The sequence below is a fragment of the Dermacentor silvarum genome, chromosome 11, assembly GCF_013339745.2.
Source record: "Dermacentor silvarum isolate Dsil-2018 chromosome 11, BIME_Dsil_1.4, whole genome shotgun sequence".
Classification (NCBI taxonomy): domain Eukaryota; kingdom Metazoa; phylum Arthropoda; class Arachnida; order Ixodida; family Ixodidae; genus Dermacentor; species Dermacentor silvarum.
Genome location: NC_051164.1, coordinates 63,471,065 through 63,491,285, shown reverse-complemented (window position 1 = coordinate 63,491,285; position 20,221 = coordinate 63,471,065). Strand labels below are relative to the sequence as shown.

Here is a 20,221-nt window from a genome sequence, read left to right as displayed (position 1 = left end):
TGCTTACTTTCACAGCAATGAAGTATTAAGCCCAACCTAATTATATCATCATCGTTCATCTCAGCTACTCCTTGCAATGAAGCATGCATACAGCCTGTGTCAGCCAATAATCACAGGAACAACACCAATCATGGACACAAGGGCCACTATTCCACCTGCACGAGTGGAATAGTGGCGTCCAGTGGATGCATGCTTCTAGTTCTTGTTCCTGGTTGGCTGAAGGGACCCATAGCTTTTGTTGGACTGCACTGAATTGGTGAGGTATAGCGCAGTGTTCCTCTGGTGTGCAGACTGTCCAGGCCAGTGCTCACGTAGCTATGTGATACATGCAAGCTCTGTTCATATTACATGTTTCAGGCACACAAAGGGACGGTGCTGAACGCGCATTCAGAACAGTGTGAACTGAAAAGCATTCTCTCGATGAGTAATTTCACTCTGACTCGGTTTTCTGAACATTGGCACAAAGTGTCTCACTGCACGAACCCTTAACCGCAGAGATGAGCCTTTGGTCCGAAGAAGAGTGCCGGAGTTTCGAGAGTGGCCTTCGGTTGTACGGCAAGGACTTCCACCTCATCCAACTTCACAAGGTAGGACCATCCTTCAGTGCTGTGGTCCTGCTTTCCACTTGCAGGGGTATAGTGTATGCCATAGAGCTTCCTTCAAAAATTACTAGGGGAGCTAGAGCATGGGAGTCGTGGTTAGTTCATAGATTTGTGTGATCGTTTTGCTTGTGGCTTCAAACATTCTTGTGGCTTTATTTACTACGCTTTATCTGCTTAAACTGGCCCAAATTTTGGAGCAATCCTATTTTTTCTAAATGAAGGCAATACAGTGAAAGCTCGTTAATTCGCACCTCATTAATTCGAACTTTCGGGTTAATTCGAACTGATGGTCATGGTCCGGCCACAATATATAGGCGTCTATGGGTTAACCAACTCGTTAGTTCACGCGCGCATCGGCTCCTCTATCGATAATTCGAACTGCGCGCCGCTGCGTGGTGGTATTTTATACTGCCGCCGCAAGCTTTCAAGGCTCAACGATAGATGGCGCGAGCGCAGCGGCGTCACTGTCGTCATTGCGCTCGCTCTTCGCATCGTGTGGTGCTTCGTGCCGGACGTGTCTGCGTAGTCTCCGTGTCCTTTGTGTGCCGCACATTCAGTCGCTAGGCCTCGTGTATGTCAGAGCTACGAAGTCGTTCGGTGCCGTGTCGCTACGATGTGACGCTGCTCACGGCCTTGCATATGTTGGTGCGGGCCTGGGATCAGGTCACGGCAACAACTGTTGCCAATTGCTTCCGCCACAGTGGCTTTTGTGTGACCTATGAGGGCACAGCTTGCGAGCCCGACGAGCGCGAGGCCGTGGTCATTCCTGCCGAATTGCGGGATGCGCTGGAGGACGTGACCTTCGACGACTACGTCGACGCATATCGCTGTGCAGCGGTCTGCGGCACAATCACCGACGATGATATCATCGCACAGGTGACTGGTGGAGAAGCGCCCGTCGTCGATGTAGGTGCGGATGACGAAGAGGATGATGCACCCACGTGGCCCTCAGCTTTGGAACTAATGGAGGCTATGCGTGTCGCGCGTCTATTCTTCAGCTTCGAGGAAGACGCAGAGGATGCTTTCTGCCACGTTCGCGCGTTGGAAAACAAGGCTATGGCGATCGCATTCAAAGAAGAGAAACAGACAGTGATCACGGATTATTTTCGAAAGTAAATATTTTGAGTGATTTTCCAACAACCCGGTCTCAATTCCTGCTGTTTTTTTCAATGAATTTCGTTAGTTCGAATTTCGGTTTAATTCGAACTCAATGGGCGTCCCCGCGAAATTCGAATTAACGATCTTTTACTGTAATACTCTACGCACATGCAATATCATTGCAAGTTGTGGCATTTATAAAGCAATATTTTGTTGAAAATTATCAGTTTGAAAGGTCATAAAGCTGTTCAAAGCCAGAAGGATCAAGTTTAGGCAAAGCCATGTACTGTAGCCATCATTCCCATGCTGTCCGAACTGCCACGTTGTAACTTCCACGGACACTAGTGACACAGTTCCCTCTAGTGATTTTTGTAAGAAACTCTCATCATGCGCGCAGCAAACGTGCCCACTGCACACAAGTACTTTCAACCTTGCGAGGTGTTGTGAATGTTTCAGTTGCAGCAAGGTGTCTGGCTTTGCACATGTTAACACTTGTGATTTGTTTTCTTTCGCACTTTCGTTTTTCAAGCTGTATCAGTGTTTTGCTTTAATTCTTGCACAAGACGTGCTTTCAGCATCAGGTATTGTTAGGTGGCAAATGTAACTGCCTCAAGAATGACTTGCCCAAATTATCAGTTTGTATGTGATGTGTAGTTAGTCTACAATAACCACAATTACCGCCAGTTGATCTGGAATACTTGGAAGTATAACTTTGAGCAGATTGTAAGCCAGCAGAAGTCACAGTTGGGCAAGTTGGTTCCTGGGTATTTGTGTGTGTATACAAAATTAGCCGGCCAGTGCCGCTCTTGGGCGAGGCAGCAGATGTGGAATGTCCTTTTAAGGGACCCTGGAACGATTTCGATGATTTTTTATACAAATGTACTGAGTCATTAGGGTAGGTTGTTCTGATCATTAAGTGACACATTTAAGCGCTCTATGTAAAGTGTGTAATTTATTATAAGGCTTTAAAAATGTGCATCGCTACCAATCGCAGCAGCACCGCGCCCTCGAGTTTTCAACAGCCGTCTCCCTATTGACATAGTTAGCGGATTGAGGTCAGTTCGGGGAGCTATCCGATTAGCTACCCAGGTCGCGTCATCGATAATATTTCAAACTTTATGGTGAACAAACATTGTTTGTAATAGTTAGCATGTTAACTTGTTGCTATAAAAAAAAGCAACAGAAAGAGAATACACAAGACAATTTATCACTATACTCAAGCACTGCAAGTGTCATACGTTTGCTTGTGTTACCACGTTCTCCATGTTGACGCAAACTGTGCTGTCATTGTTGGACTTGTAGTCTCAAGCTTTCTTTTCATGAGCACCAGGGATCGCCCTTGTTACGATGTGGGCTGCAAATCTATTGATCAGCAACATGTCGAGCTGTGACTTCGAGTCCCTCTACAGGGCAAGAAGCGAGTGGAGTGACTGCAGCACATCGGCCTGGCATTAACCAATCGGCGCCAGCATCTATGTGTTTGCCGCCATCACTTCAAGCCGGTGAATTGCCACCACAATAGAGTTTTAACATGTCCGGTATTCGAGTAAATGTAAGCGCAAGTGCACTGGGCGTTTTACCCAATGAGCGAAGACACAAACGTGAACGGCCTGCACGGTGCACCCACTTGCTGGCACAGAGCTCAACCAGACGAACGCAGAGCTAATATGGCAGTAACCAAAGTGTATTATACTTTTCTGCAGGTGTAAATTTTTGGCGGGAGTGTAACTGTGAACATGTTGTCTTTTTAAATGTTTAAAATCTTTTACGTTTCGTTACAGCAATAGTAGTGCTGTGTTTGGCTGGTTAAGCTCTGCACCACTAGATGGCGGCACCGTGCAGGCCGCTGAGGCCACTCGCGTTTACGCTAAAGCCCCTTCATCACAGCGATAGTTGTATGGAGGGGCTTTAGTTCACGCCTTCACCCATCTGTCAAAACGGCCAGTTCGCCTGCGGTTACCAGAATACCGGGCATGCTTGTCACTGCGACAGAATGCTCACAACGCACGCTGCTTGGATAGCTCTCGCTGAGGATCGACGGGACGGCCAGGTGGCTAGTGGAGTGGTTGGAAAGGCTTCACATGCTGGCTCCAAGGCAAACGGAAAACACAACTCGACAGTGCTGACAGCCGCCACCCTCGTCAATGGCTCTTGGCACTAGCAATGCTGCAATGACAGAGGTGGCGGCTCGCATGGTAATATGCTGAAGTCCGACTTCTGCACGGTATCTTTGGAGCTTGCTGCCTAATGTTTGTCATCTGCCTTGGGTGGCAGAAAAATGGTCAGTCAAATAATTTGGTCATATTTCAGTGCATTACGATTGTGAATCGAGAAGTCTGAAGAACCACATGCTCCTTACAACACCTTGAGTTGGCAGTTCATGAGAAGAATCTTCCATTCATTGCCAAAAAATTCTAGTGGGAATGATTTCTTAAGTTCTTGCGTGCTTTGTCATTCAGATGTAATGTAAATTTTTTACTTCATTTGAAAAATTCGGACCAGGAAAGGTTAAAGAAAGGAGAAACTTGCTTGTGCCAACCTCAGTTGCCACTTAGTCTGCTATAATTGTGCCTACCGATGGCCTTCGCACGACATTGTTAGCATAGTTAAACTTGCAAGATTGTTCTTTTAGATGGTTCTTGCAAACCATGCGCAGGTCCGTACGCGCTCGGTCGGTGAGCTTGTGCACTTCTACTACCTGTGGAAGAAGACGGAGCGGCACGACATCTTTGCCAGTAAGGTTCGCCTTGAAAAGAAGAAGTACGCTCTGCACCCTGGAACTACGTGAGTATAGACAGTGCTAGTTCATTTTCATCACTCTGTAAACAAATACAATAACCTCCCCCCCCCCCCCCCCCCTTGTTTATGCAACTGGGTCATGACACTTTCGCGCCTGCCATGGAAACACAATGCTAGTCTTGTGACGAGTTGCTCGAAGCTGTAAAAAGAGACCGATGTGCATCTATGAACGGCATTGGGAACGAGAAGCCGCCATACGGTGTATGTCACAAAGATGACAGCCATGAACAACTTCGTTGTTATCTCATGCACTCGCTTTTATTTGCTCGGAGGTTTGTTGACTTTCCAAGTGCTGTGTGGGTGCTACGAATAGATCTGTGTCGATTCGGCACCGAACCATAACTTTAGTCGCCGTTGCTTGATGAAGCTGTGCCGATAAAGCAGTATGGCTGTGACCAAAACTTGCCGCTCGCCGATGTGGTAACGAAGGCCGCAAGCTGTTGCGGAATGCTTGCCGCTAAAAGAGAGCTTTAGATTTGGGAATGCAAGCTGTCGAGTGTACAAAAGAACCCAGAGTGAGCACAAAAGAGCGCGAAGGGCCCACATAGGAGTTTGCATCCCCCTAGCACTTGGGTGCGGCTTGCATCCCCTAACGTAAAGCTCTCTAATAGTATGTTCGTACAAGTGGCTAATCAGTGATCGGTCCCTAGATCACAGGTGCAGGTTAGATTGATGTCTGTTGAAGTTGTGTTAAGCTCATCGCTGCTATCCAACGTGATCTGCGTCCCTGTTGGCGACTAATCGCCCGATCTTCGCACATGCTTTAGCACTTTACGAAATATGCGCTGCTTTCGTTTTGTTGCTGTTCCCTCTGTCTGCTTCACATTATCATTTCAATCAGTCCTGTCGAGTCGGACAAACCTTGTACTGACAGAGCCGGCCGATGCAGCACCATTACGCGAATTGCGACATTTGGCCGCTGTGTGTGCAGTCCGCTAATTGAGCATATCAATAATGTCAAATAATAGATATTAAAGTAGCAACAAAAGTAGTATTGAATAATATCAAATAGTAGATGTTCGATTCTCGAATCGAGTTATTCGAACGTTCACTATTTGATTCGATTCAGTGATTCACACGCACCTACAAAAAATTGTAACAAATTTCCCCGAGATTTTAGAAACATGACTTCATTACGGCTATACTTGTAATCGGCTATACTGGTACGAATTTCGGTGACAACTGTAGTCATCAGTAGAGAGAGGGTTAAGGAGATGCACTAAAGATAGAAGATTATCTCAAGTGTTTTTCATTGGACAATGTGTGCAGGGACTACATGGACCGCTTCCTGGATGAGCAGGAGAACTCTCAGCAGCAACAGCAACAGTCACAGCAGCAGCCGCGTGACCGGTCCACAAGCCCAAGCGAAGCGAAGCGGCCAAGGCTCGCACTGCCCATGCAGCTCACGAGTCAGCTTGTCGGCCCCCAAGAGAACGGTCGCGAAACATCCGCTACAGCTTCCCTGACAGTGGCTACTGATCCAACACGTGAGAACGGCCGCGACCGGCTCTGGACAGCGGCGGCAAGTTCATCGGATGAAGATGATCTCCCACTCATCGCTACTACTGTGAGACCAACGCTGGGCAAGGTGGCAGTGACAGCGGCAGCGGCAGCTGCGGCTCCAAGTGGCAACGTTGTACAGGTCAGACATTGCTGTATTTACTTGTGTAAAGGGTCATACACCCACTTTGGGATGTGTTACCTCGGAAAAAGTAGTTTAACTAAGCCGCGTCACATGTGTACCCGTGTGCGTAGCCTGTCTGGTCACACAGACCTGTCTGGTCACACAGACCTGTCTGGTCACACAGACCTGTCTGGTCACACAGACCTGTCTGGTCACACAGATCTGATCACACATACCAGGTCACACTCATACTCTATCAGAATAGCAGTTTATGCCCTTAGTGGGCCACTCTGGCTTCTATATTTGGCTACTAAAACCTGCATGTTAGAAGCCATAGTCAATACTTCATGGCAGTTTGTGCTTTGTAATGCCTGTATGGCCATTCTCCCATTCTTAGCAGTCTCCTTGCAAAGGGAGACAGGTTCGATGCTACCATTGGGCAATAAAGATGTCTGAAATGACGCAAGACAGGAACCTACCTACCTACCTCCCACAACATGCTTTGTATAAGGCGAAGAATGCTTAAAAAAAAAAAAAAAAGAGCAAGAAGCACTGCTGTAATGAATTTCTGCACCTATTTGAGTTCTGTGCACATTTCTCTCTTTCCTGTCACTGCTGCCTCATTGGTTTTTCTCTTATTGATATAGGGATGCATGTTCACATTGTGGAATTATTATTCTTTACAGGTTGTGTGATCATAGCGATTGGCCCAATGCGGCTGCGAGTTCCTGTACAAAAGAGCGCTTGAGAGAACAGTAACAATTTGCTACAGCTGAAGAATGAGGTCACTGCCTTCTGGTTGGCTCAAGTTGATGGTGTACTGTTTGAAAGGGTAGTACTAGAACATCATGACAACATGGTGCATTCGATGCTGGGCTTGTTTACTGCTGATGGCTACAGGTGTTGCCTGCCCCTGTATATGAGCTGATTAGTTGACAGTTGTTTGTGCGGAGCAAGATCCACTTGCAACTGCAGTTTGTGCAGTAGACGGAATCGCTGCGTCACGGCTCATTTTTCATTCGGTTGCACTTTTGCAAGCATGCTGTTGTCATGCTTGACTGAAGTGTTTGCGACGAATGCCGCAGGTCCTGAACAAGATGGCAGCCACCAGTCTGGTCAGCACAGCGTCTGCAACACAGCCAGTTGTCGGGGCAACCGAACGGCCTCACACCGTTGTTCCCGACGAGTGATGTGGCAGCAGCCGCTGGTGTCCACATGCAGAATCTCTCTGCTCCTTCGCCGGCGCATCCATCCCTCCATCACACGCTAGAGTTGACGAAAAAAAAAAAAATTCACCGAACTTGGGACCAAGAGCGCTGCCGCAGCGCGAACAGCGTTTCACATCATGGACTGCTCTGGTGCTGTGCGGGTGGAGCATTTTGTGTTGCGCCCTCTAGTGACGGCACCGCACTTTCGCTTATTACTTAACATGCAGTATGCCGACCCTTTTCCTGGGGCAGACGGCAAACGGGGAGAAGAAAAAGCTTGCGGAATGTGATGTGCATACTGCCGTGTCACCTCTGGAGCCCCAGGATTCGTCAAAGCCGCCAAGTGTGTGCTTCATTGTGTGTGACCGCCCGGAGGCAGGTCAAGCGCTGTTGCCGCCGCGTTGTTACTTAGTCTGCCCAGTGAAGGTTGTAAAAATGAGGTCAAGTTGGTCCCGTTGATGTCCTTAAATGTGACAATAGTATCTGGTTTAATGAAGGTTATGTTAACAGAGAAATGCACAGTCTATAGGCCAAAAAAAAAAATGAAACTCTCATATTGGTGCTGATAATTGTCTTCGTAGCTTTTGTGCCATGGTGAACATTGAGATTGCCAATGCATTCAGCTGGTACTCTCAGCCCCGTATTTACAAATGGACCACAACTTGTCAACTCTCAGTAGGGTAGAAATTTGGGCTGGTTGTGGTAAGATAGTTCAAATTCTGGAGGACCAGCGCTCAGACGAAGTACACGGAAAAGAGTGACACACACATTGTGCTGGCTAGCGACAGTATAAGTTTATTGCTTCTTGCTATGAACTTTATACATTCGCGAAAAACAACAAAGAAAGGAAAAAAAGGGGTTGGGGACATACAGCAGATCCATTGCAACAGATATAATAGTAGCTCCTTTTTGTGCAGAAGCAGCGACAGTGTACTGACAAAAATTGTGTGTGTGTATATGAGTGTGTCTGCGTGCGTGTGTGCATGTGTGAGTGTCAAAAATGCTTGAAATGCGTGTGTCAAAAATGCTTCCAGCCGCTCTGCTCACGGTATTTTTGCACAATCTTGTTTTTCACAAATGTAAAAAGTTGAAAGCAAGAAGCAATATGGTTGCTGGTGAGCATGGTCTGTGTGCCGCACTTTTCGGTGTACTTCGTCTGAGTGCTGGTACTGTACTCCTGAATTTGAACTTGAGAACTCTCCTTTGACTCCGTCAGTTGAGTAGGACACCCCAAGACTGAAGTAGACATTGCACTTTGGTAATGCTGCCTAGTAATTCGTGCAGCGTACTTACTTGTTGAAACACTCCGGCGCCTTCCAGCAGGCACTGAAAGTGCTTGGTTACGATATTGTAGTGCTGGAATTACAGAAGAGGGTTACCAAAGAACAGTGGCCACTTTAGTTGCGGGGATGATGTCACCCTCCATTTACTGGAGTTGAAGAGGAGCATTGAGGTCGAGGAGCATTTATAAATACAGGAAGTCGTGGTACCAGCGCTGCAGAAGCGTAACTGTGCCGAAGCGAAAATGTCAGATGTGTCAGAACTCGTTCAAATTGCAGGACACACAATCCTGCCCACAATAGTTGGTGTAAATACTTTAGCTTGACGGTCGTTACCACTTACCCCATCAGCTGTATCCATTGTGCTTGTCAAAAATGTGCAGCCAGCAGAGAAACGCGTGTGTTTCCGTGACAGCTTTGTCACTTGGACATCTGTACTAGGGCCAAGGTACTGGAAGATTGTGAACCATCGTCTTGAATATCGGGAAGAGGTCTGCCGCTTCATTGCCAACGTGTCTGAGGCACGCCCGGCAACATGTCGTCGACTCACCGCTTCTGGGCATATATCGTGCCCACCTCGCTACGCAACTAATACCGCCAGCAACGCATCGAGCCGTGCTGCTGTCAAAGACAGAGACTTGTGGTGAACTAACCAAGTGAACACGTCCCCACTGGTTGCCGTGGCGAACCATGCTTTCATCCCACAGTGAACGCAACGAGCGTTATTGCCAGAAAGTGCCTTCTATGAACCCACCATCGCCACCACTGACAGAGCTGAGGGACTGTGCGCAGTTTAAACCCGAATTTGGTGTGGTGCAGGGGAGGGGGGGGGGGGGGGGGAATCCGCATTTTCTGTGGCGGGTGTTTTCAAAGAATAAGACGACCTTTTCACACGCTGTCAATCTTCTTTCGTTGCTTCGTTTTGCTACTTCTTTTAAGATTGAAAGTGTATACCATATTGTAGCATAGGTGAAGTACCCAAAGAACAAAAAACACCACCTTGTTGACGTTCGTCTGTATTGTTTCTTTTTTTTTTTTCACCCCATTTATGTTACATTTTGTTGGTGTAGCAGTGCACGTTGTGTCACACATACACTCTCGCCTTGTTTTTAACCGCAAGCATGTGCTCTGTCTTAATTTGAGATGTGAATACTGCACATTTTTTGTACCAGTGCTACTAATATATGAGGTGCATTTTGCCAGGTGACTTAAACACAGCGGGTGAAACTTGGCTAGATTTGTGCACAGATTTTATTTTCCCTCTACGATGTTTAAGTCATGGAAGCATCATTTTTCGTCATTGTTGCTAGAGAGAGCTGCAGGTGGCAGTCATGAACCTTGTCATTTCATTCTTGTCTGCTGTGCAGGAGTGTGTTCACTGTCAGTATTGTTCGGGTGTGGTCAATTGCTTTCACAGGTTTGAAAGCGTGGCTGTGCGCACGTTTTTGTTCTAGTGCAAATTACCAAACCAGCATGCCGCCGGAACTATTTCGGTGAGCAGCATTTAAAGTAATACAGTCGACTTCCGTTTATTTGACCCTGACGGGACCGACAAAAATTGACCAAATTGCCCGCCAGATCGAATTACACAAGATGCATAAACAATGTCAAAACGCACTGCTGTTCATTTGGCAGTATTTGCCAGAGTCCAATTCGCCCTCAAATCAATTGCTCACCCACTTTTAATGTGTCCAAAGTATAACACCAATGTAGAAATTATGACTTTCAAGTGGCTCCAACCAACTGATAATAATTTTTTGGTTGGAGCCACCGTCTCCTAAGCTCTGCCCAACAGACACTGCCACTAAAGGGGTCACCATAGGAGTCGGGCACGTACGTGCTGACTGGCCAAGTTCGAATGACCTGGCAAATGCCAAATTTGGAATCAAAATGGCAAATGTTTGGGCCCATAGAAGTGCATGGGCGCTGGCTGGGACCGTCGGTCAGGATCGAATTAACAGAAAAATTTAATTAACCGGAATCGAATGAACGGAAGTCTACTGTATAATGTTATTGGCAAGGGGATAGGATGTGTCTTATCTAGTTCCGGTAACATTTGCCATTTCTTGCGCAATGTGCATTTCACACGTGCAACTGCTCACTGCCACAGTTGCTTCAGTGTGTGCTCTATACTCCGTTTCATACTTAGCAGGCAACGCTGTACAAGCTACGCATGTTCTGCGGTAAAAAAAATCTCCGCACGTTTCACAGTGAAGTTGTTTTGATCTGCTACGCTTTCTACGGTTAACTACTTTATATATTACAACTCCAACTTGTGGACCTAAGGTGACGCCAAATCATGCATTACGTGGGCCACTTAACATTGCCAGTATTCAACATACTGTTTCGGTCGCGAGCACAAGTAGTGCGCTGTGGTCACTGGTTGCACAAACCTGTCACTCCGCTCGTTCAGTCGTCAACAGGTTCAGATCTACGAAGCCTTCCATGTGTATTTTGCAACACAAAAGTATGGGACTAAATGTTACATTCAATCACATGATGCATACCTGTGCGTTCCCTAACATGTGGCACGCTCTATTTGGTCGCCCAAGTGAGGAGCGAGTGCAGCCTCTCATAGTGAGCATAGCCTAAATAGCGATCATTGCAATGTATGGAACAGAGTATAGTTTAAGTGCACACATCATGCCGAGCAAAAGTTTTGGATATCACAGGAGCAGCGAAAAGTTTCAAATATTATTCTGGCGTGGGCGTGCACTTCATTTGTCAAGCATGCACACATAGATTGCACCACCAGATTTCAGGCTACTTGTCAAGGCTGTAATTATGTTTTACTGCACCAAGCCTGTTTGAGCTTGGAAACTAGCTATCCCAGTAACGTCTCGTAACACCACGCTCGGAACGTATCTGTTAGCTGTAAGTGAGTGGGAGGGAGAAGATTTTACAGCGAAGCTTTTAAAAGGGCTTCCACAGTGACTTTTGTGTGGTGGCATGGTCATTATCAGATATCAGTCAAGAGCGGCCGTGTGACCAGGGAATCGGTGAGTACGCACAGCCGGCATCAGTGATGAACCGTCGTTAAGAATAGCTAGAAGTGCAGTCTTTCCAGGTTGTCTGAACACACAGCCAGATGCTGGCATCAGTAGAGCCAATGCGGCGAATGGGAACATGCATCAGATATAACAGAGAGTATAAAGGTACTAGGCTTGGATATGGTGATGTGTTTGAAAGGACTGCAAAGACTTTGGTAGATGGTAGACTTTGGGCAGTAGCAAACCAGACACTGAGTAGGAATTCTCAAGGGTGTGAGGTTTTACAAATTCCATTTCTGGCATAAAAGAGTGACAAGTCTTTATTTGTAAACGCGGCAGCAGTTTTTACTGACCCTGTGCTAACTTTTATAACTGATTTCTATGTGTAGCATAAGGTCTCCCAAGTTATTTGCTTGCAATTGTACAAAGATAAGCAGTTGGAAATGTGTCGAGAGTTGCATTTTGTGTTGCATACACTGCAGCAGCACAAGATGGTAAGGGATCAATAGTAATGCTGGGGCATGATGAATGTTGGATGTGCTAAAATTGGTTGGAATAGCTGTAACGCAGATTTAAAAACTTTTGTTTTTTAGAATGGGCGTGAAAAAGGTATTTTGAACAGAGGAAAAATTCCTTATATTGTAGCCATGTTTGAGAGGATAGTTGCTGCCAGTTCTGAAATACCTCTGAACGGTAAATTGACTTCATTGGTGAGTTTCAAAAAACAGCTGGCCGTTGCCTGGTATGGAACAGGCTATCCAAAGCTGGACTCTATGTTTACCCCGTAACCACTACTGTCTGTATGTTGCCACTTCTGCAGCTCTCGTGTAATATGTATGTACAAAAGCTTTTAAAATAACTTCATGTTTTTTGTTGAAAAAAGTTTGCACCGTGTTACGTTCTCGTCATCACAAGATGTGCATTTTTCCTTTTCACATTCACAATATGCAGATTTGCACAGTGTCATTTCGATGTTTTTCTTTTTCTCTTGTTACTACACTACTACTTTCCGCATACAAGGAATGTGAGCCCATCAAAAAAAAAACTTATCGTGATCCCATTTGTGCAAATGAACAGGAGAAAATAGCAAGCACTATTTATTGGTAGCAAATACGCAATACGAATGTGATTTAATAAAGGGAAATGTAATTTTATGACAAGTGCGTCCATATTTTAGAAAATGTGTTTCACTTGGTTCCAGCATTGTGTTTGTTGCGTTGAGGGTGATGTTTTGTTTGGAAAAATTTCATTTCAACAAATGACAGTATAAATTTTGAGCAGCACATGGCACAATTCCACCAGGATGATAAAATATCAACAAACTGCCCTATTTAGATGGATGGCTTTGGTTCACGAGAACAATTTGTGTCCATTTGCAGCGACAGCTGGATGGGTTCTTATAACTGTCAATGCCACTCCACTAACGAGCTACCTTAAATAGTGTCTATAGTTGATTTTGGTATCTATGTAGTCCAAATGTTTAATCTCCAATATTTATAGTAGTCTCAAAGCCATAACAATGGTAATACAGAACACTGGCACAATAATAAACTCTAGTGGAAACGTGTTTCTTTTAAAGTTCCAGTAAAAGCTGTGTTTACTGTTCAATATTATAGTAAAGGTGATTGCAAAAGAGCCCCTATGGTCACCACCAGTGTAATGGCACCCGAAAGCGGTTTAAGTGCACATGCATGTTCGTCATGTATACAGTGGAATCGCGATACGATCTTAACCCTTTAACTGCCACTACCGAGATAACTCGTGAAACCATCCACGCGCACCCCCTGCTACTCCCGAGTATACTCGTGTTGCTTTTTAAACTCACTCCCTGCCACTCACGAGACAACTCGTGCAAAAAAAAAAATTGCGCTCATGTCTCGCCATCTATGGAGAGGTCATCTAAACACGTAGAACTTGTAAATTAAATTTTTGACAACAGATGGAGTGCACGTGTTTACACACGTAAAATCCCTGAAAAAAACTTTATACACACGTGTCGCTTCGTCTCGGCAGAGCGCAGCAGCCATGGCGAGTCAGCGCTTTGACGGACGAAGAAATTCAAGAACTGCTGATGAATTCTGATGAAATATCTTTACGTGTCCTTTGGAGTATCATGGTGCCCATTACTAGCATGAAATTTCCACTGAACCAACATGAAAAAAAAACCCGGCAGTGAAAGGGTTAATGGTAACCGGAAAATAAAACGTATCATCCGCAAATTGTATGATCCAAACATAGTCGTAAATAAGAAAAAGAAATGGTATATAAGAAAAAAAATGTATTATCCCGAAGAACGTATCATGCAGAATTGTATCGAGATTCCACTGTACTACACTATGCTGAACTACCTACATTGTTTAAAAGATTGGCTGATAAAAAAAATATCAAAGGCCGCTGGCAAAACCTTGGAACCACAAATCTGTTTCTCTGCCCTGATTAAATATGTACAATCGACCAAAAAAATTTTACGCACCACGGGATCTCAGAAAACGCTAAATATCGGAGCAGCCTTTAAAAGTAGCCAGTAAAACTGTACATCACAATGTTGTTCGCATATACCAGTAGAGGCTTGAAATGGGAATACCAGGCTGTGTTTTGAGGCTGCGGTGTACATCAGAATGTTGTTCGGATATACCAGTAGAGGGTTGAAATGGGAATACCAGGCTGTGTTTTGAGGCTGCGGAGATGCTCAGCTTTTTGTCAGATCCCTTGGTCCGTGAACTTTTTTGGTCGATAGTGCATAAGTTTAGTGTAGAAACAACCAATATAAAAGTTGTTGCAGAAGCCAAACCAAGGGACATTTATTGCTGTTGGTGTTCATGTTGGCACTAAGGTGCAAGGACTGCTTGGATGGCTATGGACTACTTCTATGACTTTTTTTTCTCCTTTTTTCACTGTTCATTATCCCAGAAGATGACTGTTCAAAGGCAGCATGTCATTAATTTTGTGGCATTTAGAACCTTGTCTTGACGACTGGGCAGTTAAATAGATGAATGTATCTCAGGTATGTTTTCCACAATGAACAGCCCTGTCAAACGAAGCTGTGAGGTGCTAAGCGAAAGTGATAACGGAGAGGCCTTGACTGCAGGAGCTACTTTGTCAAAACTTACATTATTGCAGGTTCCATGAGGGAAAACTATAAACAGAAAAAAGAGGAAAGCAAACCAAGAAGCTCGGCATGCTGTGATATGTTACGTCCAGCTGTACCAATCCCACATAGCTGAAGTGTGGCCTTTGCAAACTCTAGAGTAGTTGACCATGCGATCAGACCAGCTCGTCGCAGCCACTGCTAGCTGGCATCTCGTCCTTAACTCGAGAAACGTGACCATCACCTGCACGACTTTGGAAAACTGACAGCTCATAACAATGCTGTAGCTCATGAGTGCAAAAGAATGACTAGCCATGAACATTAGTTATTCCATGGAATAATAAGCACAAACCTTAGACGAAACAGACAAGCGACAAGCACTGTCTGTTCCTGGGCCTGTCCTTTTTCTTGTCCCACTGCCTAGTGTATACTTTGCGCTTATCATTACACTATTCTATTAAAGGAGCCCTTAAACACTTTTCCAATTAATCGTATAATGACATAACTGTTAAATTGCATCACCTCGCGAGTATCCTGCCGCAAAAAGTTGAATCCTTCAAGCGCGAGCAAAGTTGGATGTAGTTATCGGACCAATCAGTGGTTTTCTTCTTTCATTTCCACGAGTGTGCTGGAAGCTACACAGGGGAGAGGGCAATGTGGCGCAAGGGAACAATGCCCCGCTAGCCTTCCCCAAAGGTTTTCGCGACTGGTTTTAATACATGGTTTTAACGAAATAGCGTTAAGGGCCCCGTGTAGCAGAAAATCCAGCGTCGGCGCCAGCGTTCGTGGCCCAAGAGCGAAAATTGCCGTGTGTAGGTACAGTCAAACCCAGATATATCAAATCGGAAGGGGATCACAGAAAAGTTCGTTATATAGGTGATTCAATGTACAAAAATTTTCAAGGGGATTTTACTGCTGTTCGTTATGCACCTTAATTAGTTATATGTGTGTTCGATATATCCGGGTTCGGCTGTCTATGTATATATGCCACGCCTTGCTATATGACATGTGGTATATGCGGGTTATATTGCCACACCATTCTATCACTAAAGTTGCTCATACCTTGTCTTACATTCTCGACAAAGTTATTCCTCGGAATTTTGAGAATGACAGCCCACGAACAAATGTCAGTGAAACAAAACACCGATACCACATTCCTTTTATGTTGAATCTTCTCAGATTGAAGTATTAAAAGTGCAAAACAATAACAGAAACCCGAAACTGATGTAAATTTTTTTTGCCGCAGCTGCGCACTACCTTCGGGATCAGCCCACACAAGAGGTCGCGTTTCTACCGGAAAGCTCGCCTTCGTGCATAGCGTTCGCCGCTAGCGTTTCCCGGTAAAGATTACGATTACACAAGCTGCAGTTGCCGGGAAGTGTGAGAAGCAGTCAGGGATCTTTGAATGCTACCGCGTTCCACTCTTAAAGGCGAAGCTTAAGCGTTGTCCAACTTTTCATCATAACATGCCCTGTTGATGGTATGGGACATTGTCGCTGGTATTTGAATGTTTTCCTGTACTTCAGGTCAAGTTGACATCTATTTTTTCTGTCATTTTCGGATTGTAAACATACATATTTTTCATTTATGTAACTCAAATTAGCATTAATTCTATTACTGAGAATGTACTCATGATCACAAAATCAGCCAGTAGTTGTGGGTCCAGCTGCTTGCTATGAAGCTGCATGACAACATTGTGGAAGTGAGAGGAAGCAATATTTCACTGCTTTTGACACGACATTTTACATTCCCTGCTGCATGCAGTGCAATAATATTTGGCTCGCATGTTTGCAGGAGCCTCGTTAACAGATCTGCAACGTTTTCTTACTGTGTTCAAAAAGTGTTTCAGGGCCCCTTTAAATGTTAGCTTGAAATAGGGGCGCAATAGTCAGCATAGCCATGCAGTGGTTGAGCTCACAGATGAGGTCTAAGCATGGAATGACGTATTGATGTGTAGTTATCAGGTACCTTCGGCTGAAATTGTCCACGTTAATTTGCTGCTTACACAGAGCGGATACACAGCAGTAGCTTGGCGTGTTGAACTTCAATGTTACGACCGCTAGAGAGAGAGCACAAAGCAAACAAGCATGTATTGGAACAGGTTATCAGATCAGGTGATCAAACTACAGAGCAAATGTTCGTGTCTACCTCTCATTATGGCACCCAGAAACCAATTTCATCTCATTGCAGCATAGGGTTGCCAGCTTTACGTAAGTCCCCTACCAATTACACCACATGCCTTTGCGTATCTCTAACTCAAGTTTAGCATGAGCAGCCAGTATGGTGCATTGTCTAGTGGTAATCCACGCGAGGCTGTGCTTGCGTTGCATTGGTGTAGTTGGTACTGCTTGGCTTGGCCTGGACATTCCCTTCAGTCACAGCGTACACATTTGTGTACGCAACTTATTTTTGCCATTTCTGTGCAGTTGTGCCTAGGAATAGACCACAAAAACTAATCTTAGGGTAAATTTAACATTCTGCTTACTTCAAGCACCTTCATTTTACTTCTGAGGGAAATCTATCGCTACCGAAGATCGCTTTGGAGAAGGCACCACAGTGTTTCACTAGAGGTGTGACATGGGACGTTTCTGTAGCAGTTGCGAAATAATTTTTTTTTCTTTCTAGTAAAGCTTGCAACCAATAATTAACGTGTGCAGGCAGTTCACACTAGCAGTTCATTTCTTTTTTATGAAGAAACTTGTCATTACAGAGTGCACAATAATTAGATACTTAATCGCTTTGTAATTGGTGACTCATCATAAAATGCAGAAAGACTCATTCTACCACCTTCACTTGCTCTTAATGGAGTCTGCAGCACCTTGGCATAAAGTTATGTAAATTTCATACATTTATCTACAGTTGATCATATGTGGTAAAACATTTTCCAGCCTGTTTGCGGTGAGTGCCGTGTCTCAATATTTCAAAATATCTCCGGCACTGTGCCACACAATGGTAGGCTGCTTCTATTCTTGTTTGTTAATGATAGACCTTTTTCGTTACTCTGACAACCTTGTGGGCTTGTAAGGCGACAGTGGCTTCCTGCCACCATTGTAAAAGGTAGACGTATGCGCAAGGTGCATGCAAGCAGCATGATGCGTGTAGAAACTGTTCAAAGGTCATGTGCACTTGGTTACAGGTTTCAATGTGTTTGCTGCTGTGGTGTGAGACATGCAGCGTGTTCGCCACATAACATAGCCCTGTGAATGCGAACTTCATTCGCCACAACAGGATGGGTTGAAGATCTTGGCATGCTCATGACTGCATGACAAGCATTTTGTTTACTAATCAAACCTTGACATAACGAAGTAAATAAACAGTTCTTACCGGTATCAGCGTGTAGCAAATATATGCTTAATATATTTTCATGCTACATATGACTTCATTGTAACGAGGTTCAACTGTAAGAAGCGAAAACAGCGATGGAGAGGCCTTGAATAGAGCTAAAGCTTCCATTAAGTTTTACGGCATTTTAGGTTACAGCAGAGCAAACAACATTAAAAGAAAATTTAACAAATATTAACAAAAAAGCAAGGCATGCAGCATGCTGTGTTACAGCTTAGACCAGAATCACGAATATTCGGACTACAAGCGTTACCACACTACAACCCAAACATTTTTCAAAGGCTGTAAATGTGCAAAACGTGTAGACCAAGCAGCTGCGCGTATCCGAGAATCTAAGCACACGACGGTGATATTTACATTCGTCTAAATTGAACGTTGAAAGGTTAATGTCTGAGGACCCGCGGTCTCCACATATGATGCAGACAAAGACGACACAGGGGAAAGTTGCCTGCTCGATCATTCAATTTCCCCGCGGCGCGTTAATTGCTACCAACTCCACAGAACTAATGTAAAACGGTGACTGAAATGTCGGATGCCGTACCGTGTCTCGCTAGACTTTTTGGACTGATCCACGTGCGTGCGATGTTGAAACATGGCGTCCACGGATCACGTGTTACCTCCATTCGATGTGTTGCCTGTGCCCTGACTTTCGTAGTAGGGACGGTTAATTCCTCCACTTTCCATGTGCATCGGGAGCACATGGAACTGCCTCACAGTGGCTGTACGCCGCTGCGACGTTACGTTGACTCGGCATGTCTGCACCAAACCGCAACTTTGGTCGCAGTGTGCAGACGATCGAAGTGCACTGCGTTAAAGCCGGTTCTGTATTATAAACGATTATGTTATAAGTTGGGGTGTGCGAATATCAAATGTTTTGAATATGAATTGAATGATATGCACATGCATTTATTAGCAAGTTTGGCTATTTTAATGTATGCTGGGACATCGCAATTACCTGTGCCTTATTGCACAATTTCAAATGCCCATTATCTCAGAGGGATTTCACCCTGTGCCAGCCGTCACTCATCACGTTTGCTGTCAGGCAATAAGCTCTTGTATGCACTGCAAAAGTAACAAATGAGCAAGGCAAAAGTTGTGCTCACGCCCAACCAAAACGAAGTGGTGCTGTACTAGCTGTTTGCTGTGACCATTGTTTAGGAAAGATCTGCGAGAACATAGACTTTTCCTTTTCGTATGTTTTACACCACATGCAAACATGACTTCTGCAGCACAGCTTGCGCAGCAAACCCCCGTCTGTTGTTTTCCTTCAGTGAGAGACATCTGACCGACTCACTGTTGTCGAAGTACCCCATTTGCAAGAACATAATGCAAGTTACGCAACTACCAATATAATGCAAGGTATACTGCATCATACAACGGGAAGAAGGGAGAGGGCACCTTTGATTGCATAAAAAATGCTTTGATTATAACTCCAAGTAATGCAACCGTACTTGAGAATAGTGCATTTTAGCTAATGCCCATCGTGGAATATCCATCACCTGCGAGATCTGTACTACATGTCCCATGTTTCGCTCAGGCGCTTATTGCGGTAGCGGATCGGCAATCTCTGTATCCTGAAATGTAACAGGCATGCGATACTTTACCATGGAGGCGCGACGTGGGCATGCGGCGGCAGCTGGCATATTTGCATAGCGAGGCCGCGTGGACGGGCATCGCTGCTGAGGATTGGCACATTGGCGCAGTCGTGCCCATACCCTTCCGTTGCTCTTTAAGTTCACTCTCGCTGTCTGCAAGCCTGTGCCCCTTGCTACTAAGAGGCTCTCTTTCCAGCAAAGCTTAGACGCCTAGTGGATGAGCGCACTTTACAGGCAGAATTTCGCTAGCAGCACAATATTACAAAATTCACCATAAAATGAAACACATATTCTTAGATTATATAGAAACAAATGCCGAGAACCACGTTTGCTCCCGCACAGCTAGAAATATATTCGACATACCTCGAATATTCGTATCCAACCCAATTTTAAAAAATTTGCGAATACTTAGTTTTTGAATAGAATATGCATATTAAAAATATTGTCCAGGCAGTCCAGGAATATTATGGACTGCATGCATAACATTTAAGATTTTCGAATATTCGTACACTCCTAGTTATAAGTGGTCCAAGCTATGTCTTGTTTTGCTCTTGTGTATCAATCCCGCGCAGTGATCCAGTGCGGCCATAATGTG

General features: G+C 44.9%; 1 protein-coding gene across 6 annotated transcripts in view; it reads left to right on the top strand.

Annotated features, from left to right (window-relative positions):
- The window catches only part of LOC119433482 (mesoderm induction early response protein 1), a 34,347-nt gene extending 21,586 nt beyond the window's left edge, over positions 1 to 12,761 (top strand). For all 6 annotated transcript variants that reach the window (XM_037700717.2, XM_037700718.2, XM_037700721.2 and 3 more), the window contains exons 11-14: positions 496 to 587; positions 4,357 to 4,484; positions 5,769 to 6,141; positions 7,209 to 12,761. In XM_037700717.2, coding sequence (XP_037556645.1) covers positions 496 to 587; positions 4,357 to 4,484; positions 5,769 to 6,141; positions 7,209 to 7,313 — 698 coding nt within the window. In that variant the 3' untranslated portion in view covers positions 7,314 to 12,761. The remainder of the gene's footprint in view (positions 1 to 495; positions 588 to 4,356; positions 4,485 to 5,768; positions 6,142 to 7,208) is intronic.
- The last annotated feature ends 7,460 nt before the right edge of the window (positions 12,762 to 20,221 follow it).